Source organism: Haliaeetus albicilla, chromosome 19 (genome assembly GCF_947461875.1).
Source record: "Haliaeetus albicilla chromosome 19, bHalAlb1.1, whole genome shotgun sequence".
Taxonomy (NCBI): domain Eukaryota; kingdom Metazoa; phylum Chordata; class Aves; order Accipitriformes; family Accipitridae; genus Haliaeetus; species Haliaeetus albicilla.
Window position 1 is genome coordinate 2074982 of NC_091501.1, and position 27710 is coordinate 2102691.

The 27710-nt window shown below is 40.3% G+C and overlaps 1 protein-coding gene and 1 long non-coding RNA gene across 15 annotated transcripts; one reads left to right on the forward strand and one right to left on the reverse strand.

Moving 5' to 3' along the window:
- The first annotated feature begins 156 nt into the window (after window positions 1-156).
- Window positions 157-25760, forward strand: DMC1 (DNA meiotic recombinase 1). Of its 14 annotated transcripts, none has more exons than XM_069807228.1 (20): window positions 157-257; window positions 2971-3043; window positions 5118-5256; window positions 5724-5896; window positions 9173-10496; window positions 11644-11829; window positions 13140-13247; window positions 13926-14016; window positions 14635-14679; window positions 17556-17702; window positions 18008-18090; window positions 18711-18763; window positions 19674-19715; window positions 20917-20989; window positions 21596-21687; window positions 22709-22782; window positions 22883-22997; window positions 23843-23903; window positions 24451-24567; window positions 25062-25760. In XM_069807228.1, the coding sequence occupies exons 8-20, from the start codon at window positions 13960-13962 to the stop codon at window positions 25129-25131; spliced, it is 1029 nt and encodes a 342-aa protein (XP_069663329.1). In that variant the 5' UTR covers window positions 157-257; window positions 2971-3043; window positions 5118-5256; window positions 5724-5896; window positions 9173-10496; window positions 11644-11829; window positions 13140-13247; window positions 13926-13959; the 3' UTR covers window positions 25132-25760. The 14 variants fall into 14 exon arrangements, with proteins under 14 accessions (XP_069663329.1, XP_069663332.1, XP_069663331.1 ...); XM_069807231.1 differs by having other exon boundaries at window positions 10386-10496; XM_069807230.1 differs by lacking the exon at window positions 5724-5896 and having other exon boundaries at window positions 9173-10091; window positions 10386-10496.
- LOC138690048 (uncharacterized) lies at window positions 15597-27704 on the reverse strand. Its single transcript, XR_011328810.1, has 3 exons — window positions 27571-27704; window positions 18879-19991; window positions 15597-17053 (listed from the first exon to the last, which is right to left on the reverse strand). It is a non-coding gene; the product is annotated as an uncharacterized lncRNA (long non-coding RNA).
- Window positions 27705-27710: the final 6 nt, after the last annotated feature.

Here is a 27710-nt window from a genome sequence, read left to right on the forward strand (position 1 = left end):
ATATAAATAGCTGGATGGTGTCAGTATGTTCAGTAGCAGTAAAGCAGAATCTTCATTGGTTCACAAGGGAAAGAGAACCCTGAAAATACGAATTTTGAATTTGCATTGAATGCCCAAGCAAAATGAGCCTTATGGAGGGTACCCTTTCTGCATAAACTTGGTTCCAAGTCTTGGATTCTGAACTTATGAATTGTTTTTTTCATTCTGCCTCCCTTTTCCAGATTCCTTCAACATGACAAGCAGTCCGGAGAAGACGGGTAAGCACTCGTACAAGAATGTAGGATAAAAATATTTTCACAAAGATGTGCGGCCAGCAAGTGGATGTGTCACAGAAGCTAAGGCTTTCATTAAAAGTATCCACTGCTGACCTCTTCATCTTGTTCCTGTTACTGAGAAGTTTGTCAGTTTGGGGTTTGTTTCCCTTTTTTTTGATCAGTTTGTCAGATGACATGAGAAAGGAGTTGTTCCTTAACCATTCAGAAAGAATTTCTTGAAGTCCTCAGCAGTCTTCTCATTTTCTAAGTTTGATCTTACTAATTTCAAACACGTGCCCCACAAGCACCTTTTGCACTTCCCTTGCTGTTTAGGGATTCTCGCTCCTTGCAGGTCATCATTCCGCAGGCGACACTCGCTGTCTATATTGTACTCTCCAGCCAAGATAGAGTAGGGATTTCCTTTAGAAAAGAAGTAAGCAAAGAATGTGGCACAGGGAAAATGATACTTAACTTTGACTTATGCACCAAGTGCTTACATATTGTGAAGAATCTCATATTTTTAATGTTACTCGGAGGGAAGGTCTGTCATGTTTAGAAACTGGTTCCCAGCTCGCACCTCTATGTTATTTGATTCATTTTGGAAATACAAGCAGGTGAAAATCTGAGTCTCTGAAGATTTAAATCCTGTCAGTCTGAAAGAAAGCTAAATTGTTTTCATGGGTCAGCAGACAGGCTGTTCTCACAATTCATTCATTCATTTACCACTAAAGTAGTGTGCTACTTCAGTTCCAAGATTAGACAACTGGTAGTGATAACTTGTTGTCAGGGATTGTGTCAGTATGTCAGACCCTGTGTAGAACACAGGAAAGCTTGTAACTGAAATTGAGACAGGTGAGCCAGTGTCCAACAAGCTGCAAATAAGGATAATCAAGTCAATAAAAAATGGGGATTGCAATTTCCAAAACAAATGTCCTAACTTTATATTTAGTCATCTAGTCAAGTAGTGACACTTTCCAAAACACTCCATAATAAGCATTTACTTTGCAGTCAATGGGAACCGCAGGTGCCTGGCACTTATCTTTCTGCTGTTTAATTATGAGCCTCTGATTTAATTCCCATTTTGAAATCTTGGGACCTGAATGACCTGGATGATGGACTAATGCAAGAGCATTACCGCTGTACTTGGATACAGAGTAGCAAATTACTTTGAAATGTCTAATAGAGATTGGTTGGGTTTTTTAGACGTTTTTGTTAGTGGTTTAGGAGAAAGGAAAAGATGGTTATTTGTCACACAAAGAAAGGAAAAGTTCTAAGCACAAAGAGCAAAGAAAGTAAGGCAGAAGGGAAAAAAAAGCAAGAGAAGGATATTTGGGCAAAGTAGCATGGAAAAAAGTATGAACGGTGGAAGGAATGGTAGCGGTAACTGTACACAGAGGCTGCATTAATAGGGGGCTGGGAACGCTGAACCTGATACAGAAGCCAGTGAGAATGTTCAAAGTCGGTACTGGTAGAGTTAGTCATTTATTTCTCTACAAATGCTTTGGAAATAAATTGAATTATGTCGTTGGTTCTTAAATTGAACTTAAGAACAATGTGTGTATTGTTATACGGTTCGTGATTTTTCCTGTATTGTATGATGAAGAGGGGGAAAAGAAATAGGTGATCAGTCATAAAGTCTGCCTGGTCTGTTAAAATCTAGAGCCCTGGAAAACAAGCTGGCAGGAGAGCAAGTTATTCTCCTTAAAATCTGAAATTAGGTCTATCAAGCATTTTCTTTTATATTTACTCATATTGCAGAGGACTTCTCTCAGCATAATGCACAATTTACTCAGCTTGCCTCTTGCTGATTTCTGCATAGTTTTGTAATGAAAGTTTGTGCTGTCACATGTCTGTCAACAAGTGGAAGCAACAACTTCTGTTTCTCTTGACCAAGCTAAATCGAGTTTGGCGTATTTTTTTCTTTTAATGTACACTAGTAGAGCAATCCTGCCAGGCTCCAGATCACTTTTATTCTTTGAAATCCCTGTCTTTGCTTAGAGTTAAATATCATCAAAGTGATGCTGCCATGCTGCCATTATATCAATTTCTCTCACCACAGCCAGGGTCTTGCCATTACAGTGTGTTAGAAAAAGCCCCCTTACCAGTGCGGCTTTGTCACTGTGGAGTGGCAAGGGGGAAAACATACTTCACTGAGTAATTATGCAGGGAGTGGCTATTTGGGAGAAATTGGTTTGCTTCTAAAACTGGCCTAGAGAGAAATACAGTAACCATGTGACGTTAGTGCCATTTTTTACCCAGATCTGCACATTGAAACACATGAGTGTGTTGTGCTTTGTTAATTTTGTTAAAGCAATTTATGGAGTCAATAAATCTTGAGGGAAGAAATCTTCCAAACTTGCTTCTGTTGGAGGCAGCTGACTTGGCTGGGTGTTTTACAGAATAGTTCCATCAGGTACTTTTTACTAGATCAGGACATTACCCTGGTGTCATAGCTATTTTGCAAGCCTGTAATGGCCTTCTATGACCCTGAAATTTCTCCTGCGATTTCAGCAGGAGAGGTTGTTTTTATTTCTTTTTCCATGACTGCAGTGTGATGCTGCTAGCACTAGTGGCTGCTGTATTTTGCCCTAGAAACAGCTATGTTTCACTTGTGGATGGGCTAGACTTTTTAAAGAGAATACATGAGAATTAAGGCATTAATCCTACCACCATGCTAAATTACTCAAAGTTTTTCTGCCTTTCATTTTTCTTGAAGGAACTGGGACATGGACAAGCTTCTAGCAAGTACCAACCTCATCAGACAAGCAAAGTCTTCCAAGTCCCAACAGGTAAAATATTAAACAGTGACTTTTCCAGGTATAGAATGGGGAAGAAAAAGTAAAATATTATTTATTTTACTAAGACTTTTCAGGTTTGTTGTTCTGAAGGCCTTTGCTATGTTATAGTATGTGCTCCCCATATGAGAAGCAGGAGAGTGTGTGTATATATATACGTGTATATGTTTGTCAATCCCAGGCAGCTGGAACCCATCAAAGCTGCTTGTGTGTGTATCCTTTTTGTGTGTGCCTAATTAGTGCAAATACTTCCCTAGATATTGGATTCGCTGACATGTGCTAGGCAAGGGGAATCCGGATTGCTAATATTTAATATTTCAGACTTCCACACCCAAGATGCAGAGCTTGAAAAGAATAAGAAGGAAAGTAAGTGGAAGCAGTCTCAACATATGCTTAAAACTAGAAGACTAAAAATAGCACCTCATCCTAGAGAGGTGATGCAGAGTTTGGAGAAGGATGGGAGATGATGTGATAGATTGAGTGAATTTTTCTGTCTCCTGCTGACATAGCTGATCTTGTTGGCATCCGCATAAGCCCTGCAATACAGAAGAGATTCTTAAGGACAGTTGCTTGTGTAAAGGGAGTGTGGAAGTGGGATTGCTTTGCATGCCTTAGTGTTGCTCTTTTGTCAGTTTTTCTGCACAGATTCTGTCCCTAAGCCAGTGAGGTCCCTTCCCTGTACCTGTTAAAACTTTCTGTCTTCCTGAGAAGAACAGGTGAGAGGACTTTACTCCTTTCTCTGGAAGCAGGTCCTCTAAGAGAGTTGAAACAACTTCTGTTGTGTTGAACTGTTGACAAGTACAGCTTCCAAACCTTAGTGCTTTGGATACAGTTTTAGTCTCCTAATGATGACAGTTCTGAAGTCTGTAGCATTGTGTGCTTCTCAACAGGCTTCCTTTAGCAGTTGCTCTTTAGGAACTTCAGTGTTGGTGAAAAACTATATACTGCACACTTATTCTAGCTGTGTCTGGAATTTCCTTCCCTGCCTTTTTTTTCCTATCAAATATGCTTGAATTCCTTCTGAAGCAAGACCCAGAAAAGTCCTCCACCCAGATAGTTCAGATGCCTGAGCTGATTCGCAGATGCTTTTACTTTAGAGAGAGTCCCTTCAAGGCTGCTCAGTCATTCCTTATAAAAGCCTGGGATGAAGGATGGTGGTAATTCTCATCAGCTTCTTATCTCCAATTTGCTTTTGCTGCATTAGCACTGTGGTAGCTGAGGGTGGGGAACAGTGGCTGGTCAGTTAGGAACATCTCATGGCTGCAGTTCAATACTGAATATTATTTTTAAATAAAAATTCGAAATGTCATGTGATTTTCCTGCCTGTCTTGTACTCATTGCCCTAAGAACAGAGATCACGTGTGAAATCTGTTCTCAGAAACTCTGACCTAGTCCTCTGTCTTGGATTGCCTGGCCATTAAAGCAGGAAGTGCTGCCTTAATAATCTGGTGGGAAAATAACTGTGGAGGGACGAAACAGGAAGAAAGACTGCAGTAGGAAGTATTGGGGTATATTGAACCAAGCGGGAGTTGTGCACCTGCACCGAGTTTCAGATACACCTATATGCCATTTATAATCACCAATTCAGCAAAAAGATGAGGGGGAGAGATTAAAAGCTTTCTTCAGATATGGACAGAGGAAATGTTTAAGAAATAGACACAGTTCCAGTAAGGCTGGCAAAGAAAGCATGGTAATCCAAGGAAAGGGGAACAAAGGATAAAACAAGAATAATCAGGCTAATGAATCTCTGAAGTTTAAAGGCGCAAGATTGAAGAAAATTATTAGCTGGACCATTACTGAAAATTAAGGCTCTATGTGTAGCAAAATCAAGGAAACACAGTATTTTAAAGCTAATTACAACTCCTGAGAGCTCTAAATATTATTCTAAGCTAAAAATAACTGTATGATGATGCAGTTGATGCCTATCCAAGTTTTAGGGGTTGAAAAACAAACTGCTTATGATCTCTTCTGGCCACTAGCCTGGCAAACATATGGAATACAAATGGAGTAAGATTGGGGTTGTTTTTTGTTTTTTTTCCCTGTGGTTTACATACAAACTCACTTGCAGAAGCAGCAGGCAAAGCCAAGAGTGGAAAACTGGCCAAAAGAAGAGCACGTTCAGTGCTGCAGCATGGCTGGTTTAAAAGAAAAGCTCCTACCAACCCAGAGGCTGAGCTAGAAAGCCTAAACTTTTCCAAACTCATAAGGTATGTGGCAACACTGTGAAAATGATTAGTTTTTCAAGTAGAGGCTCTTCAAAGTTTGGGGTCTTTTTTTAAATGAAGAAATGTCTCAAATACCAGTGCTGAACCTCTTCTAAGTGTAAACTTAAAGATGTTTTTCTTGTAAAATGCCATTATTTGATGTGACCAGTGAGTTCTGCTGTGACCTGGAAATTAAAAATTTTCTATTAGCTGCACTTTAAATATGTCCTTCTTTCTGAAGCAGGCCAATGAAAATGCTGCCCTGAGTACAAAACAGAGCAGTATACTCAAAAGTCGTCATTCAACCTACTTGACAACAGAAGCACTCAGCTTCTGTGAGCTGGAATGTATTAGAGAAAGGAAAACCCAAAAACCGTTCGAAGAATTATGCTTTTTTTTAGCTGTAATGCTGAAAACTCTGCTCTCCTATCTTCTGTGGATAAAGCTGCTTTGCTTTGTGTCTTTTTCAGATTAACATTCAATGCTGGTGTGTGAATAAGTTAGAGAAGCATTGACTCTTTTGGCCATAACAGTTGAGACAGTATTTGCAGTACTTCTAGCCTGTTTATATTGGGAGTCAGAATTTCTTTGGTGTGAAGAATACACACACAGTCCTGTGTTCTGCAGCATGGCAGATGCATCCGTGAGCAATTCTCTTGTTTTAACTCCCTTTCTGATGAGCTATGGTGGTTAAATCAAGTTTTCTGCCTCAGCTTCCTCCTAAAGCGATAATCCCTGTTGCTTCAGCTCTCTTTTCCTGTCTCATGCACCAATGTGTACAGCTGCTGCCAGGCAAACTCTACCTCCTGTATTTGCATTCAGTCCCAGAGAAGTCCCTCTGTCTGCAGGAATGGTGAGAGTCCACCACATGGCAAAACTGATCGGACACCTTACTGAGGCAGGCTTTCTCTGTCTGTCTTCCCCATCCCCCAGCTGCCTGATCCCATCTTTTCTTTTTATATTGTTCAGATGAGCACCGGAGTGAATACAAATAGGAGAAATGCAAAGCCGTTTAGATAAGGGAGAGCATAATGCCCTGCTGGCTCAAATCGAAGCTTGATCTAACTAGGAGAGCTGCAACAGGAGACCTTAGGTAGGGGGAGTGTGCAAGCCTGGCCACGCTCTGCAGTCTGTTCAGGCCTAGCCCTAGGGTCTGACCGGCCGCATTATGTACTTCATTCCCTTGGGTGATGGCTTTCCATTTCATCTGCTGTGAGCAGAGGAACATTTAATCAATTCTTTTGGTTTACTTAGTGAAATGAAAATATTTCCCCCGTGGACTTTAACCAGGCCTGTGACTGGGCTTTAATTCAAATGCAAGCTTGTCAGTGGCATTGTCACTGACTCTGAAGAGCGGTAACAGTTTCAGAGCAAATAAATTTTACTATAGCTTGCTTCATCCTACTTCTATCTGGCCTTGGAGGTCAATTCAAGTGAACAAAGATATATGTAACTGCAGTTACTGCTCCCACTTAGCAACATATGTGGGCAGTCTTATTTCATAATTAGTCTGTTATTCCTGTTTATCATAAAGTTGCTTAAGCTAAAGTAGAACAAGGTGCACTTATTCCAGAACAAAAATCCATGTATGTGGAGTTAGTCAAGAGCAGTTATTTTGGAATTTGCAAAAGCTATTTAGAAAGCTTTCCCAGTTTAAAAAAGACTGGTATCTCCCAAAGTATACATTTCACAATTCAGAGTAATATATTTCCCCAAATGTATTTCATGTCTTGCAATAGAGATTTTTGTGCCAAGATTGATAAATTGCAGGTCGCAGCACCAGCATCCCAAGCAGGAAGAATTACTTGGTTAAAAATGAAAAAGCTGCTTTAAAATAGATTTTTTTTTTTTTATCTATTAGCATAGGTTAGAAGTCTGCTCAGTGATAGTTTGTTTTTTGTTTTTTTTTAAAGGACTGAATTTTAGCTACAACTAGGATAAGCACTTAATCTATGTCTGTCAATTTTGCTCCTGGTCTTGTTAGTTCAGGCAATCCTTGAGTTTCTACTAATTTATCAGCTACCAGTGAAATTAAGAAGTGGGTATGTCAGCCCAAAAATGCTGCACTCAAAAGCTTGTTTATGGACAAAGAGGAAGCGTACCTTGTGTATAATTAAAATCAAGGATTTATTGCTAGTATAATTGAAATCTTGAGAGTTTAATGATTATTGACCCAGATATAACTTGCAGAAAGAGAAAGGATAATAATGCAGTTAGAGTACTTCCATAAAATGGTAACACATAAACACATACACTTCTTGGCTTCTACCCGTTTTCCTTGTATTTCATTCACCCTTCCACTGCTTCTGTGGGTCGTAAGGTTGGTGGTTTCATTCTGCTGTGTGTGGGGGGTGATATGGAGAGTTGTCAGCATCTGGAGTCCTTTGCTGGGAGAATATTGTCTTCATGTTGATTGTTTCTCCTTCCTTGCTCTAGGATCTGCTTGGTGTCATTTTTATGTTTGCTAGCATGCATTTACACCTTTCTTCATTGGTCTGCAGTGTCATGCTACATCTGATTTTATGGTATGTGGTGCCTATTATATATGTTAGTTACTATTTTTGTTACTCCTAAAACTGGTTTCATCCAGCTCCAGGTCAGCATTTCTTTCATCACCAGTGAGTTTTTCATAACCATCAGGTGTCCAGTGCCAAGCCTGTGCCTTGCCAGTTATCTTTGCATGCTGCTACTCCTCTGCACATCTTGTGTCCCCGTTTCTCAAGGCCTCTGCTATTGCACCAGGCTGGTATTTCTCTACATTGAATCCTTGTGCTAGTTGTAAATCTGTCATTCTATGCAGAATAACTGTTTGTTACTGCTATTTATATAAAATGATGGCTGTACCACACGCAGATAAACAGAAGTAAAACAAATTAGCCATAGACCTGGTCAATTATGGAAACTGCTGTCACAGCTAACCAAGTAAAAAGTACAAAAGGGTCTAGAAAAGTTCAAACAAAGCAAGCCTGACAAGCCTCAGTCCTGAGGCCTTGCAAATTCAGTACAAAGCTTATGGCAAATTACTGAGGATGGCAATACTGTATTGCAGGGCTACATGGTTACAATGTTTTAGCCCCAAAAGCCATTAGCCCCAAAAGCCACGAGCAGTAGAAGCAAGCTGTACACATTACCAGAACATCCATCAGGTTTCAGCAATTTTTTTAGAACTAGATATGCTGGCATTTTTTCTTTTTTGGGCTAGAAAACACAAGAATGCAAGAATTAGAGTCCCAGTTATCTGACCTTTTAAAACTAGAAGTTAGCTCAAAGTATATTGCATATTTTTACATACAATATTGCGTTACGTAGTGAATGATGGAGAACAAGGGTAATGGCAAGGATAGTCAAGCACTGAAATTGTCTGGTTCTTTCTCAAAAACCTCTGATAAAAGAAAATCCACAGCCTACCCAGGCAAACAAACATCTGCCAAGTTTAGCTGATTCTGCTTTGAGCTAGATAATCTCTTGATGTCCCTTCCAGTCCTATTATTCTCTATTACTAGTTTGCTTTTTTTACTTTAGATAAAGAATTCCTTGTGCATTCTCAAAAGGGATTGCTTTTCTTACCTCCTTTGTCTTTTTGATAGACTCTGCATATGATATACTCATGTGTGTCTCCAGAAAGCCTCTGAGTTTAGGTCTTGCAAAGCTTAAAAGTGGCTTTGTTTATTCCAGTCTGCGTTTTTTTTTTTATCATGTCATCCTTTGTTATAGATAACAAATTACTTATTTCACAATCACCTATTAAAATGAACACAAAAAAAATGAGGCTCATGGTGCTTGGACTGCTATCACTTACTGCATTTGTATAGTTGACATACAGATTATTTATTTTTCATTTAGAAAAATACCCATGCCTGAATTCTGTAGTTGGTGTTTTGATATCAGTAAGTTATCTTTGGCTGCTTTTCTTCTCCAGTCACATCCCACCTGTTGTGGTCCTGACTTGACCTGGCACCTCTTTAACACCACTGGGCACAGCCCTCTATCTCATCATTTCCTCCAGAGCTGCAATGCTGAACCATGGTCTGGACAGGACATCTTGATACACAGAAGGGAGATCTCTAATCCTATAACATATCTGTAATGATTAACTCAAGATAAATTAGAGGTAGCAAAATCTGTGTCGTTTTAATGCAGGATCACTCTCAACGGTGTAGTATTGAGTATTTTGTCAAGGCTTTGCCTAAGGATCTGAAGACTGGGACAGAGCCATCACTCAGTCTCACAGTACCATATCAATTCCTTCCAGTAATTCCATTTTAACAATGGAGCCCTCTTGTTGCTCCAGTCTGAATGATGAAGCTTAGCTGGTCTGATATTTTGCCAGTCCTATCCTGACACCCATTGTAAGCATACAGCTTTTGCAGTTCATCTTAGTTCTGACCAAAGAGGAGGAAAACATAGGCAAGGTTGTTTCCTTTATGTAAAACTTAAAGCCTATGCCAACATATGCAGAGTTTCAGGCATATTCACAAGATGGACACGACATTCAAAGAAGTGTGCCAGAGGCACTGCAGATAAATGAGGGATTTGGACCAGAAGCGGCAGAAAGATAAGCAAGAATTCCTTAAGTACAAAAAATTTGTGTGGATTCATCCTACTGTGTTCTGATAACCTGAATTCAGTTCTGCTATTCTTCTCGTTTGCTAGAGGTATAATCCACTAGTTAACAGGGGTTTTCAGAAGAGCTTTCGGGCATGGAGAAAGAGGAGCAAGCTGTGATGTGCAGAGTTAATTAGTACAAAATCCATGGGGCCCATTAAAGCACATTAAAGGCCTTTCCCTGAGACTGACTGAGGTGGAATCTGTTTGCCTGGTGCTTCCTTGCAGAAAAGGTTTTGGCAGATTTTGGTTTGGAAGCAGTAATGGTTAATTCTGATGTGACTGAGGGAGTAGCTAAAGTCAGCTATCAATACAAGGCTATCGTGTTTTGTGGATTTGGGTAATTTGGGGGATATAATAGCTAATGTAACTTCCAAAGTGATGCTGGACTTTTACTCTATATTCCTTTGCTGTAGGAGACAAAGTTTTTACCTTGTTAATACTTGGATTGCCTTTGAAATATTCAGTGTTCTTTCTTTCTCTCACTTCCCCTCTCTACCCCCCAATATGTATTTTCAACTTCATAGAGGAAAAAAACCCAACCAAACAATTGCTGCTAGAGAAGAGAGAGCTGAAGAATATGAAGAAATTGCTGCATCTTTGCCCAGAAGCATTCTGCAATTCTGGGAAGATTTCAGGTGTGTCGCAGTTTTAGTCTGGGACCAACTGTAAGTGAAATGAATTCCTATGGAAACCAGAAGGCATAGTTCTTCCAAAACAATTCAGACATGTACACTCATATCCCAGGCTGAATCTTCATCTGTTATATTCTGGAAGGCCAAATATTTGATTATTCTGTCCTGGTTAAGAACAGGCGAACTGCCAACTTGAAAGTTCAGAGAAGGCATTAGCTTGTATATTTGACTCTAGTCCATTTGATCCACATAAATCTGAATCAAAACCAGCCAACCAGAAAAACCCCACATGATTTCCCTACTGCAGCCATGGATTAAAATGGTTTGTGAGGATGAAAAAATCAGCTGTATACTTAGTATTCTTATGGTAATGGTTTGACTTGGGTCTTGTCTTGGCTGAACTGGTATAAGATCTCAAGTGAGAGGAAATACAGGTGACAGTGGTGTATCTCATTGCGAGCGCCTCTTCTGCAGCTGGAGGTGCACTGGTCAGCAGCAGAACCTGTAAGAGGGAAGGAGCAGACTCTGGGATGCCTTGACTCACTTGGCTGGTGTGTAATGTGATGGGTTATGGGGGGTTATTGCACAATGCCAGCTGGAAGCTGAACGAGCAGTTAATGATCACACAACATTTTGAAGATGTAGAATGTAATCTGTTGCCCAAAGTAGCACTTTGGGGTGGCAAATGATTTTCAAATTCTGTGCATTCATTGACCCCTCTGAGAGCTATTTTACGAACTAGAAGGATAATGGAGGGAAGGTTATTTACAGAGGCATTAGCTGCTGCAGAGCTGTTCAGCAGCACCAGAAGGATCACTCTCTGCATGTGCATTCTATTCCGGAATAAAAGCATACTTTGTGAAGGAATTCATCTTTAAAGGGCTGTCTGCCTAAGTGCTCTTCTGGAGTAGCTCTTGTGGAATAATGCAGTTTTCAAAAGCAGTGCCAGCCGGTTCCTCCATATAGACAAAGCCTTGGGCACCCAGAATTAGACTTTGGGTACTTAGGGAGATCACTTGATGTCTTGATTGGAGACCCTGTGAGCACTCCTGTGGTGTGCTGATGATGGTTAGGGGCTGTGGGTTTTGTTGTTTGGTTTCCTGACTTGGCCAGCATGACGACACCCGGGTGCACTCTTAACCTCCCACAGGCGGCAGGTGAGGAATTTTTCACAAGCACCTTGAAACAGGCTGAGATGCTGCTCCCATCCCTTCTGCCGTTTGAAACCCCCCACCCACCGGGGCAGTGACCCTGAGGGGCAGCCAGCAACTCCTGCTCACAGCAGTATGCTGACATCTTCTTTATGTGCAGTCCTGTACCAACTCTGCTACCAAAGGTGAGCTAAAACAGCTGATTCCTTTCCAAATACTGTCTCCAAGAAGACCGCAGAACTCTTGTAGAAGTGTTCGTATCCTAAAAAGCACCTTTTCCATCCTTTTAAAATGGCAGATTAAGTCATGTGTATGACTCAGCCTCATTTTCTTGTCCTGTGACTTTAGGCAAGTCACTTCTTTTCCAGCTTTCTGACTGGTTTTGGCTATCCAATCCAAAAATGCCGTGTGCTTTGTTTAGGAAGATGTGTGTGTGGCACCCTGAAAAAATAAGGCTGAGCTGTGTTGAACTGAATGCCCTCCAAACCCAATGCCACTCTGCGTTTTTAATTAAGCCTTTGCCAGCTGTAAAATAAGGGTAATACAATATTCCTTAGAGATGGCAAATACATTAGTTGATAAATTTTAGAAGATAAAGTGATTGAAGGCAATAATTCAACTGTATTTCAGCGCGGGGGTGGGTGAGGAAAGGGACAGTCCTCATTCCTGTCAGGAGCCTGCGCGCCTCCCTCACGGCGGTCTGGCTTCCAGCGCGAGCGGGCGGGCGGCTAACGGCCACCTCGTTTTGGCGGGAGGGCAGGTGTCCCCGCCCCCCCCCCCCCCCCCCCCGCTCCGGCGGGAAAACCTCCGGGTCCGTTCCCTCAGGAGGAGGCGGGCTGGCTGGCTGGCACTGCAGCCCGGGCTGGTTTAGGGAGCTCCGAGCCTTACATGCTGGGGTACCGTAACCACTCGCAGACCCCCACTCCCGGAGATGCCCAGGGATGAGCTGTGGTTTAATTGTTGTTGTAATTCTGACGGGGAACTTTGGTGCTCCACGGGGGAGGGAAATTCTGCAGTGCCTCAGCCTTTGGGAACAGAAATTTGCATCCCCTGAAAAGGCAGCTGGCAAGGAAAAGCCAAATAAATCTGTGTGTTGATATACGATGAATCATTTATTTTCCTCTGAGTTAATAGGCGTGGAATTCCACCACGGTGCCCCTCGGGGCAGGTCAGCTAGCCTCCTGCCCCTAACACAGGGCCCAAACTCCAGTCAAGTCAGCTGGGATGTTTCTGTCAGTTCAAAACCAGCTGATTAAACCCAAGGCTACGTGCTGGGGCCAGGTCCCTGTCACACCGACGGTCTTCATCTGTTGAAAGGTGTGCAGCATGCAGGTCTTGCTCATGTATCCTAATGAACAGCTGCCAGGGTGATAACAGGAGGGTCGGGGCACCCGAGGTGGCACAAAAGTGTTGTGTTTCCTCACAAAGGTCCTCGTTTCTTCATGGATTTGCTGTGTTGTTTCAGACTTTCACCCTTTTATCTGCTTCATTGCAGGCAGTGGCGACTGAAATCCTCTGGGTCTTTGGTGCGCCAATACACCAGCAACAGGAGGACCCTCCACTAAACAGGAGGATTTTTTTCATCCCTAAAGCTTTTAGTAGGGTGTGGTATAATTTCTTCGTTTTTCCCTCGTACTGTGCAGGAAGGCACAGGTCTGGGTCTGCCTTGTTTTTCTGCTGTGAGATGCCAATTGCCTAAGGATGGGGAGTAGGAGAACGATCCCATGACCTGTTCAGCTGTGCTTGGAGTGCAGGATTATGTGCATTTCAGGAGGATATTTTTAATGAAGAAGGGAATTGTAATACAGTTGTAATGCCTTTTGTGTTACTTGTTTTTCTTCCTTCAGTATTTGAAGCTTAAGGGGTTTTTAAAATCTCTTCAAGTATTTTTTAATCAGTGTTTTACTGTAATTATTTTTCTGATTGATATTAGGCATGATGCAAAGGCATGATTTCTCATTCCACGATTGTCAGGGTTCTGAAATAGAAATGAAATATGTCCTGACACTATCAGAAACAACTGATTTTGTAGGAATATTTCCATTAAATACTAACTAAAGTGACTCCATCATATTTTGACTCCAAAACGAAATGAGATCATTCTAAAATTATAATATTTTCTTTCTCACTTCTCCCAGCCTCTGTATACACAAGATTCTTGCAAGCAAGTTAGGCAGACCTTAAGTATCCATTTAGAAGCTGAAAAAAACTGTTTATTTGCAGATATTTATTTATTGCAGATATTTGCCACCCCAACACTATCTTTGTTTGCATTTCCCAGTAGCAATCAATACTTTACTGCCTGCTCTTTCACGATGAAGGCCATGGAGGATCAAGTAGTCCAAGAAGAACCAGGATACCAGGATGATGAGGTAAATTTATGGTTGATTGAAAAAAATGTGCAGCATATTTGAAGGTATTTTGATAATGTTACAAAATCCATGGAGGGACAGGAGGTCCCCAAAGGCCATCAGGGAGTTCAATGCATTTAAAATCTTCTTCCAGTCTAATACCAAGAAAATCTAATTCTCTTAGTCCCTGTGCAGCCTTGCTCTTCAAGTACTCTTCATTAACCTTTCAAAAGCTATGCACAGTTTTTAATGGGATTATCATTATTTCTTTATATTTTACACTTCTATATTAACTGCAAGGGGACTATCAGTTAATTTTATGTTTCCAAGGATGATCATCAGCTTAAAAAGATTGAGGAACTGTGGCAGAAAAAAATCAAGATGATGATGATCTTAATACAAGTTTTGTTAGCGCAGCACAGGATTGCTTACTTGTGAAGATACGTTTTATGAAGAAGGTGATAGAAAATGTGTAGGCCTTGTTGGCCCACTATGGCTTTGCTTATTTGGGTAGTCCAACAAGTTATGTATTATTAGGGAAAATAATTTTTACAAATTTGAAACAGACACATAGATAGATGTAATTACAAGAAAAGGCAAAATCTATTTTTATTGTTTTCTGCTGGTTTTTTTTTTTAGGAATCCTTTTTTCAGGATATTGACCTGCTGCAGAAGCATGGAATTGTAAGTATTAGCATTGACTTTACTGCACAGAATTGTCTATGAAAAGCTATTGTAAGGTTATTTCCAAAAGCGTGTACACGTGGATACAAATAACTGAAATTCCTCCTCGCAATAAATTCTAAATTAGTCTTGTGAAGACAAATTTTGCCTTTGGTGATAAGACGGGTTTTCAGAAACTCTCATTCCCATCAGATTCCTAAATAAAGTGCCAAGATATTCAAAGTATTTAGCACCCAACACTCTTGAAAAACCAACTACTTGCTAATTTATTTGAAAACTGTGTGATAGATTACTTCCTGTTCCTGCCAATCTTTGTAATTACTCCTGCATTTTTGGTGCCTGTGAAATTACACTGTGACAATCGTTGCTATACTATTTTCAGCGTGCTGGTGAAGGGGGTAGAGTGGGAGTAAGGAAAATATTGGTAGCTAGAGAAATAAGTGCTTAGTTTTCCTCATCAAATATGAATTCCTATAGTTGTTACCATCATTCTTAGCATATGAACATCACCTATTTATTTGAATTACTATTATTATATTTTTAGCCAGGAGACTGGCTCATGGATTGGAACCCTATTGCATTCAGTGTTGTAGAAGCAGAACAAAATGTTGGGTTTGACTGAAGTAATGCAAGATTTAACTCTAATATAAATGACTACTGACGGATACAAATGGGGAGGACACAGACAGCATTAGTCAGCATTATAGTTACTGGGCTCAGCATGTCAGCAGTGTAATTGTTGTCAGCTTTTTTTTATTGGCAGTTCATTGATGGTTTTAAAGAGTTCTGAAGAAGGATCATGAGGTTGGGAGCTCTAACTATGGGGCAACATAGGAAAAATACACAAATTCTTGTGTTAAAAATTTAACAAGTTGACCAAAGAGGCTGACCTCATGAGCTGGAAGGGAGCTGTCCTAGCCTGTCAATATTAAGTGAGGCATGGTATGCAGAGAATGATACTAAGGTGTGAAAGATCTTGAAAGTAAAGAATAATGACTTGGCCTGCTTTTCTGGCTTAATAAGGGTTTCCTGCTCTTTTTTTTTTAATTTTTTTTTTCCTTCCTTCCAAGTGGTTATTCCCATACCCCAGGGGAAATTTTTGTTCTCAGCTGTGCCAGTTAAAATCTTTGTGTGAACATATGATGACCCATATCTGTTAAATTCATTTGCGTAAAGAAATAGTTTTTGTGGGTTTAGAATTTTTTTTCCTAGGAGTATAGAGAGAAATACTTACTAGATCTGACAGTGTGGCCACAAAGAGAGTGAGATTAGCACAACCAAGGCTGTGGTTTGATGTTCAAAGTGTTTGGTAGGAATTAAGGTGCTGTGACCCTGCAGCCTTTGCTGAGTGTTTATGCCCCTAGAGTTTTGTAGCCACCCTGTGAACTGGATTTGTGAATCAATTAGTCCAAAAATTGTCACAACAAAAAATGTGGTTTAGTTTTTTTATTTGTAAATTCTCAGTCTGCTCCCTTTTCCACCTCAGAGGCACACAACTGGGACAGGGCTGCAACATAAGGCAGAGGATTAGGCCATGCAGCTGGTGTAAGTGGGCAGGTGTGTCAGTGCGTTAAGCCAGGAGTACTGCTCAGTGCATCATAGTGTTGAACTTTAGTCTAAGGAGGCGCAAATCCTAGGACCTTGGTTGGTACATAAACTGTTGGTGAAAGGTGTATCTGTGCAGGAGAGAACAAGAACTTCTATAACCAGGTCTACCACACACAGACTTGTAATGCAGAACAGCCTTAAGTTTGATGTGAGCCGCTGAAGAAATGTAGAAGCAGGGTAATGCATTTAAAGTTTCGGTCTAGAAAAATGATCTTTGCAGCATAGTCTGTTGTCTTGATAGAAAAACATGGTAAAACAGCTCAATCCTTTTTATATTACTGATTGCTATATTCTTTTGGGCGGAAGAGTAATTTTTATTCGTGACTGATTTTACCTCACCCATCCCTGTTAATGTAATAACCAAAAAACATCATAGGATGAGAAATAAGCTTCCAAATGAACATGACTAATTTCTTGCATAACCCCCCTCCCTTCTTATGTCCTATGCACCCACACGTTCTAGATAAATAGATGATACATGCAGTTCATAGGGTTTTTTTTCAGAGAAAAATCTTGGCTGGAAATGGTAAATTGAAGTATTATCCCACAACTTTCACATAGTATGTTTTCTTATGAGTAATCTGTTGCTTGCCTTTAAGTTTCCAGTGACGTCAGAATCATAAAACGAGGTGAGGGGAGGCAAAATGTGTCAGTAGGGCGCTGATTGAAGTCATGCTGTACACAATTTACAAAAAACTTGAGTAGTTCATTCCAGCCCAAAGTGTCGATCAGATCTAGAGGATACGTGTATTTTAAACTGAACGTACTGCAAACAGACAGAAACAGCACAGCAGTTAGAGTCAGCTTCTGACAATCCTTGCAAGTCAGCTCCCCATTATCCACAATCAGATTATCTGGTTTACAGATTATCTGGGCTAAGGGACCAAGGACAGACTGAGTGTTATAGGGTTTACTAGGTTGGGCTCCACACTAGCTGAAATAATCCATACTGTTTCTTTACTATCAGCTTGGATCTAGAAAGACTGACACTAAACAGGGACAAGTAAATACAACTGGACCCAAGACACCTTTCTCTCAAAAGTGCCAGGATCTGGTCTCTGCACCGTGATCCTTCACACCAATGTTACTCAAAATTTTCTGTTGTTGGTGTCACAAACTACATAATAAAGAGTTTACTGTAAATCTGTTTCTTTCTTGGTGAAAATACACATGCATATGAATGTATAATAAAATATGTTTCAAAGGTTTACTTCACCTTCTAGTTGTTAACTGTCACGAATACTCACAGGAGGGAACTTTCTTCACAGAACGTAGCAGATATTAAAAAACTTAAGTCAATTGGGATCTGCACGATCAAAGGAATCCAGATGACCACAAGACGGGCACTGTGCAATGTAAAAGGGCTTTCAGAGGCCAAAGTGGACAAGATTAAAGAAGCCGCAAACAAGCTTATTGTAAGCCAGTCACTTTCCTGATAGTTTAAACTTATGCTGGCCTCTCCAAAATGCTGTGCAACATTTCTCTTAACAGATTTTTTTTCACCACATCATCAAGATAATTTTGAAAATTACTCTGCTTGTTACGCTAAAGGGATAATACTTTATACTCTACAACTAGCAGACAAGTGCTGTGGTGCTTTTCATACCCTATCTGTGTAAAGGAGGCTAGGGTGGAGAGAAGATATTTATGTGGGATATTGCACTTTACCTTCAGGTTAAAGTTAAAATAAACCTCTCATGTTCTCTTTGGTCTTCCTTAGGAACCAGGCTTCCTGACCGCCTTTGAGTACAGTGAAAAACGGAAGATGGTATTCCATATTACTACTGGCAGCCAGGAATTTGAGTAAGCTTCTCTCTACTTAAATCCTTCCTTAGTCCAAATCATTCCAATAATCACGTTTATTGTCTTTAATGAGACACAAAAATATAAAGGATAAATATTCAGCTAGGACACACAGGTTACCTTGCATTTGGAGCTAGTGCTGGCTCAAAGATGCCTGCACCAGTAAGCAACAAAACCAGCTCCTTTTCTGAGGGGAAACTGGACTTTGTACAGTCATTGTAAATAAACAGAGTTTGCATCCAGAAATCCTGAACGTGTCATCATTTTTTTCACCTAGTCAAAACAACCTGCAGGTCTTGGGTCAAAATGAAAAGTCTTCAAGACTTATATCCTTTGAGATATTTTTATGGAATGTTATCTTTTCAAAGGTATTTTCTCTCTTCTTTCTTTCCAGTAATAATTTCTATAGATCTTTCTTTTGCACACAGGAAGGGAGGTTAAGACAGAGTTAATTCTTTATGAATCAGTGATCATTTAGTGCCCTGCACTTAATGCATCAAGTGAGGGACTTTAGGGGAGAAATTACTTTTCTTAAAGTAGCAAAAATTTCTCTTTTTTACTTTCCTCCTGTGATTTTGTGGGTTTAACTACATTGTAATCCTCTCTCTCTCTCTCTCCAGTAAACTTCTGGGTGGTGGGATTGAAAGCATGGCAATCACTGAGGCCTTTGGAGGTGAGAAAACCACATTAAATGAGTATTACTGAACAAAGAATTGCAACTTAGATTTTTAAATCAAGCTGGATTACTTCTATCAAACTTATCACATTGAAGTCATAAAGATGAGTACCTGCATGAGGGTAAGAAGAAAGAATCCTCTTCTCTTCATGTTTTCCCATTTTTCCTCTTCATTTGCTTGCAGACTAAGTTTGACCTGAGTAATCTTTAGACTTGGGGCATGCTGATTCAGTACAACATAGCGTTATTAATACTATTATTAATGTGTCATATACGAAAGAGAGATCCCTGATGCAATCTGTGTTCATTTCCAGTAACAAAACTGCCAGAAAAGGTATTTTATTTATGCACACTTAGAGTACCTTGCATTTCATATAACATTTTGAAATTACAATTAAGCTACTATTATAGTAAAATTGATCAGTTGGTGGTTAACACTTCAACAACAATAACAGTTCATAAAACACAGTACTCTTCCCTTTAGAAAAGATAAACTGGAGACTAACATGATTTGATATAGTGAGATTAATAAACTCATAAGCTTCTCCTTGATCATTTTACTGAAAATGAAACTGGGCCAGGTCAGTGGCATCAACCACTTCTTTCCCCCTCCCCCTCAGTTAACATTTTTCCACAGGTGCCACATTGTTTTAACTTCCACACAGAAAAGAATAAATGATCTTAGCAGTTAAGCATGATCAAAATAATGCATTTCAGATTTTTGGTTTTCATGTAACATATTTCTACTGCACAGAATATGATTTATAAATTGGGGTTAAATTATTTTAAAAGGTAGAGATTGAGGTGAATTTTGTAAGTAAGAGTGTTTCTAACTGCAGTAACTCCTGAGTCTGGCAAACTCAGAAAAAGACACCCTGACCTTTTTTTAAATCTTTTTATTTAACAGAGTTCCGGACAGGCAAAACCCAGCTATCTCACACCCTTTGTGGTAGGTGTAATACCTTAAAAGAGAGAGCCCTATTCTTTTCAGTAAATCCATTCTTTACAACTATATCAGAATTAAACACATAAAGACAAGTCAGAATCTTTTATCTTTAGAAATACAGTGAAACAGACCTTGGTGACTCTTACCTCCATTAATTGTGTTTGAGTAGAGAACTCATATAAATGATCACTTTTTAATACTGCTCACATCAATTTAAGTTTTGCCATAAGGAGAGAGAAGCTAATAGATTGTCTTAGAGAAACCAGTGAAACACACCATCTGGAAAAGCAGAGTACAAATATGGGTTACAGGTGGTCAGAAAAGGGCAAAGACAAGATTATTTCTCAGCAACTCTTTAATTTCCTGGTTTCAAGAGGTTTTGCTGAATATGACATTCTGAAAGGGCACTGAAAGGATACTAGTGGCTGACAGTAACTGGATGAACAAAGACTTTGGCAGTCACCGTATTTGGGTGGTGCCAAATACAGCAGGACTCTGATTTCCCAGCGATCTCTCTCAATGTGTAAATAGTAGTAAATAATAACTAATACAACTATTAATGCTGCTGGAATACAGTTACCAGACACGAGGTAGGCAAACATTCCCTTAAATGAACCCTATATTATAAAGGAAATTCTGGTACCTTCTGGAAAAATAAGCCTCTTCTGTTTAGTACAGTCTAATGGTCAGCAGAGTCATACCCTTTTGCATGAATGATTACAACTGAGTTGAGTATTTTAGCTTATTCACTCCAACGGGACTAAACCCACAATCAGTAACTATTTGCATATCAGGAAAAACTAATAGCCAAAGAATTTTTTATCATGAGTTACAGCTGGAAAAAAACCCCTACTAAATCAATACCATTAATTTGGGGAGAGGATTAAGAGGATGCTTTGCGCCTAAGAACTTCTTAATAGTATCCTTACCTATTTTCAATATAAAATATACAGATTTAGTGATGGTACTGAGTAAAACACAATTTTGACACCATTAATTAACATGTGATCTCCAGCTGAGAAAAGTGGCTTGAGTTTCTTCTCAAGATGGCAGTAAGACTTAAGATACTCCCGATTTCCACATTAAAACAGGTCGTTCTTTGTGATATGGATAAGCAGTCATATTTTATTAAAAAATAATAATAGAGGGAGTAAGAAAATATTTTTCCTGCTTTTTCATTTTGATCTTCTATGATTCACTGTAGTGACAGCTCAGCTTCCAGGACCCAATGGCTACACAGGTGGAAAGATTATCTTCATTGACACTGAAAACACTTTGTATCTTTTGGACTGTTGAAAGCTACTGGTACCCTGCACTGGAAAGGCAGTTCATTTCGGCTCTTCCTACATGTAAAATATTATGACTGACACAGAAAGCCTGGAGAGCACAATGTGTAGTGGCCCACAGAGCAGTGACTTTTTTTTCTGTCATTTGATGTAATCCAACCTGGTAAAATTAAGAGTTAGGATACAGATTTTATTTTAACTGTTTTTTTGAGATCTAATATGTCTCCAACAGATGACAAAAGCTTTTCTATTTGCTTCAAGAGAAATTCATCTAAGTACTAAACACTATTTTTAACACTTCATATCTGTGGTAGACTGTGTATAAATAGGTTTTGCTCATGGCTAAATTCCTTGAGCACAGATATCTGTATGTCAACCCCCCAGCCCCACCTCAAACCCTGAACACAAAACAATTATCGTGAGCCCTAAACTGTCTTTAACGTATGTGGGACAGAGTGAAGAGAAAAAGTCAGTTTTCTCTAGGATCAAAATAAATATTATTCTTTTTTTTCCCCCATAGTTCTATTTGGAATGGAGTTTTATTATTTTCAGAGCATAGTTGTACAAATGGAAATCCTTAACTTTGACTGATGTCAGCCGACCAGACCGTCTTCGTGACATTGCTGATCGCTTCAATGTTGACCACGATGCAGTACTTGACAACGTGCTGTACGCACGTGCATATACTAGTAAGACCATCACTGCAACTGGCATATCTATGTTTTTTCTCCAAGGCTCCCATCTTAACAGTTCTCAGTTTATTAACTGAGATGGCCCACTTTGAGGATCATAAAGAAAGTTTTGCTGCTAACAAAAGAAGTTGTAAGCTTGCTTCCGTTTTCTGTTTCTGGTGTTGTACACTGAGCAGACTTGCTCAGTGTAAGTATTCCAGCTCAGCTGCACTACATAAAGTTTTGCAGTTTGCCACATTAAGTGAACTCTGCCATGTATATGACGAGGGTCAGCGTAGCATCTTAGTAAGAGAAGCACCAATTAATGTAACCACGATTGCCTGAATGCAAATTAATTCTATAGATGCTGTTGAGAAATTCTCTATGATCTTGTGAATGGAACTTTATAAGGACAGCTCCAACATGCTCTGTCACAAGGGGTTGCATTAAAACTTCAAGGACGTTTTAAATGAGACTTTTACTTTGAGAGTACAGTACGAACATGAATAATATGACTAATACAATTTCCATGTGTCATTTAATTCAACATGAAATTCAGACATTTATATTGCTTTTCACTTCTTAACAAAAAAGTTGTCTTCATGCATTTATTATTATTGTCATTTCATTATTATTATTATCATTATTAGTTTCTTCCTTTCTGTCCTATTAAACTGTCTTTGTCTCAACCCATGAGTTTTACTTTTTTCCCTGATTATGTCCCCCATCCCACTGGGTGGGGGGCAGTGAGCGAGCAGCTGCGTGGTGCTTAGTTGCTGGCTGGGGTTAAATCATGACAGTTGTGAAGTTTTTCACAGTTTTGTTAGCTGGGCAAGTGGAAATGGGAACCTGCAGAGGCACAAGCACTGTTAAGTATTGTTACAGGTAGCTTGCTACTGGGCACTGGATTTAAAACTGCTGGCAGTTTTAAAAATATAAGCAGTGCAGATGTTTAAAGTGGAATTTTAAAATTCAGGCTTTTGTTCCTTCAGAGCTCTTTCTGGTCCTAATTTCACTTGGCAACTGTACTTCCCACCAGGTGAACATCAGATGGAATTGCTTGACTATGTAGCAGCCAAATTCCATGAAGAAGCTGGTATCTTCAAGCTATTGGTACAAGAGTAATTTTTTTTTTTGTATGCTTACTGCTTTCAGAACAAGTTTTCCTATTTTCTTTCACTATATTTACTTATCTAGCATAATTACAATGCAGATCATTGACTCCATAATGGCACTTTTCCGTGTGGATTTCAGTGGTCGTGGAGAGTTGGCTGAACGACAACAGAAACTTGCTCAGATGCTGTCAAGGCTCCAAAAAATATCAGAAGGTAAGGGAAACATTGCAAAATTTGGAAAACATGGACTGGAGTTCCTGAAACAGTAGCTGTTGGTAGCGCAACCACCTCATAGTCCAAGTGTATTATCAATCAGGCATTGGCCCAGGAATATTTCCTCACTTTACACCTCTGTCAGTTACCAAAAAGATCAAACTGATAATATGTTATTTCAAGATGACAGATTAAGGAACCTTTAGAACTATTTAACATTTAGAGTTTTCCTAGAAACACTGTTGAGAGAAGTCTAAATGAGAGAACAGGTTGTAGAACTGGACAAATATCCAATAAGAGAAATTGTCTCTCCCAAATTTTGACAGCCTAAATACACAAGAAACATGAATAGAAAAAAGGATGAAGGCACAGAGATATAAAAAGCTGTGCCGATTGCCACATTCCCAGTACTTTGTGATGCTCTGAGGGATGAGGAAGGATGAAAAGGGTTCCTCCTCTTTAGAATGTCGCAGAAGTGTTGATGAGGAATGAGTAAATTTTTTTTCATGCAGTAAATTGAGGGGAAAAAAAAAAAAGGCAAACAGACAAAGGGAGGGAGAGGGGGCTGAGGGCAGAGAGCCAACAGAGAAGATGGGAACCAAGAAAGACTTGTTCAGTGGAATTCTGAAAAGTGGTCATTTTTGGTGTATTACAGCTGAAGTCAAACAGGAGCAAATTTAGGTTGTCTCCTGATTAACTCCAGCCATCAGACATAAAGAGTATTTTCTTCTCTTTCATTTGAGATTTGAAGTGCTTCAGTAGCAGCCTTGCTTTTACCATGGATGGGAGATTTTGGAATTCTTATTGGATATAGTCCACCCTCTTTGCATTGTTTTCTATTGCAGAATATAATGTGGCTGTGTTTGTGACCAACCAGATGACTGCTGATCCAGGAGCAACTATGACGTAAGATGCTTTTTCTCTCTCCTTTTTAAAAAATTTCTTCTCTTTTTTATTACACATGTAACAGAGATGAGAACTGAGATTGTATGGAGCAACACACACCGAAATGAAGGTTCAGATTGGTCATTGGTCCTTCTGGTATGATGAATCATTCATGGGTGACACCTATAGGTTTCCCTCAGTTTTCATAATGAGGTTTTTTATGTTTATCTGCTGCCTGGCATGATGGCTTCTTTCACTTGTGACTTGAATGAAGAGGACAAGCCATCAAAAGTATTGAAAAAGCACCCTATTTTCTTTTGGAGCAGCTTATATATGAAGTTTAAGGTGTGTATTTCTTGAGCCTCTTGAATTTAATGAGAGGAAAATTACGCCAGCATTGAACACTTGAACATTCTACCTTGAGGCAAGTGTGTTCAAAGTCCTTTTTTGATATATTTACCTGTGTATTATTCGTTACTGAGCTCAATATGCCCCATCTGACAATTAATCACAGTATTAACCTATGGAATTTGCACAGTGAATCATCACAACTTTCTTGCTAATGTAGCTTTCAGGTGGACCCAAAAAAGCCCATTGGGGGCCACATCCTTGCTCATGCTTCGACTACCAGGATTAGTTTGAGGAAAGGGAGAGGGGAGCTGCGTATTGCAAAGATATACGACAGGTAAATCACCTTTCCTTCACAGGAAGGAAGCTGTGTTAGGAACAGTCATAAGGTGATGGTTCATGGTACTGAAACTTAATAGCTTGATAGCCAATTCATGGTTTCAAACTAGCCACGTTTCTGGATGGTAAGTTGAGAGAAAATCGAAAAGGACAAACTAATGAACAGACTTAAAGTTGTCTTGCATGTAGCATACATTAAATTGCATAATCTTTCCTCATAAATCCTACTAGATGCCTATCTCTTAAAGACGACCATCAAATAGTTTGGTAAGACTGGTGGTCCCTTGGCAGGAAAATTCCAGAGCTGTTAAATTACTAAGTTTTGCTGACACAATTAGTATCACTTTACCTGGTAACCTGTGGCAGACACAAGTCATTAAAAATGTATTTGAAGTATTCCAGGTTGCTTACACTTACAACATTTTGCGGGCTGTTTCACAACTGCATGTAACATGGGGAAATCCACAAGTTTCTTGTTTCTTTTTTTCACAGCCCTGAGATGCCTGAGAACGAAGCCACATTTGCAATAACTGCTGGAGGGATTGGGGATGCCAAAGAATAGGCAGAAAACCTATGTAAATGTACAGCTGAAAACCACCTGGGCAGCTGGGATGAAGATTTGTGCAAGGTCACTGACTGCCTGCCTGCATTTTTATCTTTTGGGAACCATTTGAGATATTTTGGGAGAACATTGGGATGAACTCTGTACAGTTCAGTTTTATTGATCTGAATAGAATTTGGTTAATTTAGGGTCTTCATTTTTCAATTGGACTTTCAGCAGACAAAGATTTAAGAAATAAGCTTGTGAATTGTTCAAAGAATCCTTTTCCTATATTTTGTGAAAATCAAAGCTGTCCTTTCACATGAGATTAATAGTATTTTTTAGTTTCTTTCAAAGAGAGTGTCTATGTGGTAGAATTTAACTGCGAAAGGGAACAGAACTGGAATAAACTCAGTTATAAAATTGACATAAATAGATGGAAAAGGCAGTGGCAGGAGCAACGGCCCAAGAGCTTGATGAACTGTCATGTACTGTAGAGGAAAAAGTTACTTTAAAAATACATTTTTAGGCATTTTTATCTTGACTAGATAATTTTTGTATTTTTATTTAGCATTTTCTGCTTTTTGGGGAGAAGGTTTTAAAACTGTTCTTATTAAAGTTAAAAATAAAGATTATGAATTAGAACAGCACTCTGCTTATATTTGGGTGCTTCGAATCAAACCCTGCTCTCAATAATCTCACTGATCTTTCATGAGAGAAATAACCCAGATGCAACCCAACATTTTAAAACCTTTCATCTAGTTCTCTAAAGAAACAAACTTTATATAATTGCCTTGTCAGTCTCCTAATATAAGAAAATTAAAGATTAATATTAAATAATCAATATTATCAAAAAGCAGAAGAAAACAAAACCAGTGGCTAGATAGGGCAGAGAGGCTGATACCAGTACTTACGCTGAGGTAAAAGCATTTCCGACTCAGCTTGCTGAGGGAGCGTGCTGTCTGGCCAGCCAGCACAGGCATAGATCCGAACTAGCCAGAGATGTTTGTCACAGGGGGAGCAAAAGAAGAAGCTGGGAGTAAAGAGAGAAAGGGGGGGATCGGGGGACAAAATACCAATTCAGTTTGCGTTACCTCCAAGGCTCGTGGAATTGCTTGTTTTAAAATAAACCCAACAATTTATATCTTAGACACTTCAAGGGAAGGCCTTACTTTGTCCTCTTGTATAAAAATGCTAATTAGAATGGGTCTAACCGTGGTTAGATTTTTTCATTTAGCTTAACTAATGCATGTAAGACAACCTGAAGCAAAAAGGCAGTGATGACCAGAAATTCATCCAAGAAGTGCCTGACACTGTGGCGGCCCGGGTTTACCTTGTGACAGAGCTAGAGAGTTTGCCTTCTTTGAGTGGTTTCTTAACAGATCTTTGGTATTTTTCCTGAGGTAAAGCACTGCTTTTCACAGTGGAGAGAAGTCTAGAGAGACAAAGGCTGATTTTCGATCATCTGACAGCCCAGAAAGCACTGCTGATAGCGCAGCTGCGGTTTGGGTTAGACACATCACCCACCAGACACGGCTTCTTGTGCCAGGACGGACCGACTGCCTACTTGGTGGTAGCTGCTAGAAGCACAAAAGAACTTATGCTCTGTGCCACGTAACTGCCTCATGGCTTATTTTATTTTATAGCTAGGCGTTTTGGGTTGATTTGGGAAGTCAAAACACTAGCAGGCCATAAACATGGCGTCTACGCCCTGCCCGGCGTCCTTCCAGTACATTCCGTTGATCGCACGCAATAACACCACAGTGGGCAAAGGGGTGAATTCTTTTACTTTCTGGAGAGGTTGCCATGAACCTCCTGCAGCTGCAGAGTGGGGTGCGTGATCAGGGGTTACCGGCACGACCCGTTTTGGGGCCCGTTGTGCCATCTTCTCCCAGCCTTCTGGCACTGAGGCGAAAGCAAACATCATGGCTGCTGTCATTCCTGCTCCTGCCCCAGCGCCCTAGTAATCTGCCGGGGCGGGGGGAGGAGGAAAAACCCCATCCCGCCGGACCCGTGCAGCCTCGCCACGAAGGCCCGAGGGGCCACGCCCCCCACCCCGGGCCGGGCCGGGTTCCCCCCCGCCGCCCCGCGCTCCCGTTATTGTCTCCTCGGCCCCGCTGCCACCCTCCACGGAGCCAGCGGGCGCGTAGGCGAAAGGCCATATTCTCCAAACCCGACTACGTAATCCTCCTACCCTCCGCCAACCCTGCCAGCACAACCCGCGGAAGAATTTTACGCAAAACGCACGGGCTCTTCCTGCCCTACGCCAGCCTCAATTACGCAACTGGCGTACGCCGTGTACTTACGTAACGTACGCCTCGGCCTAGGTTTTCCCTACCGTCTAGAAGGGGTTACAGGGTTGACTCTTTGCGTAGCAGACTTTGAGGAATAGGGAGAGCGTTCCTCTTCTCCCTCCCCTCCTCACGCGGGGGCCCGGCTCAAGTAAAGAACGCTACGAACCTTTCGTATCCTGCCTGCCGCGCGGAGCACTGTTTCGCCAACAGAGTTTAGAGCGTAGTTGGCTTCCGGGAATAGGCGTAGGTATTTTCGAGGGCCGCAGTTTGCGCAGCGCCGGGCCGCCCGTAACGTAACTGAAGCGG

Bases quoted from the DNA above. Each gene is read 5' to 3' on its own strand.
- DMC1 (XM_069807228.1), top strand. From the start codon at position 13,960: ATGAAGGCCATGGAGGATCAAGTAGTCCAAGAAGAACCAGGATACCAG. The intron at 17,703-18,007 runs GTAAGCCAGTCA...GGTCTTCCTTAG, and splicing joins AAGCCGCAAACAAGCTTATT to GAACCAGGCTTCCTGACCGC. The intron at 20,990-21,595 runs GTATCTTTTGGA...GACTGATGTCAG, and splicing joins ATTGACACTGAAAACACTTT to CCGACCAGACCGTCTTCGTG.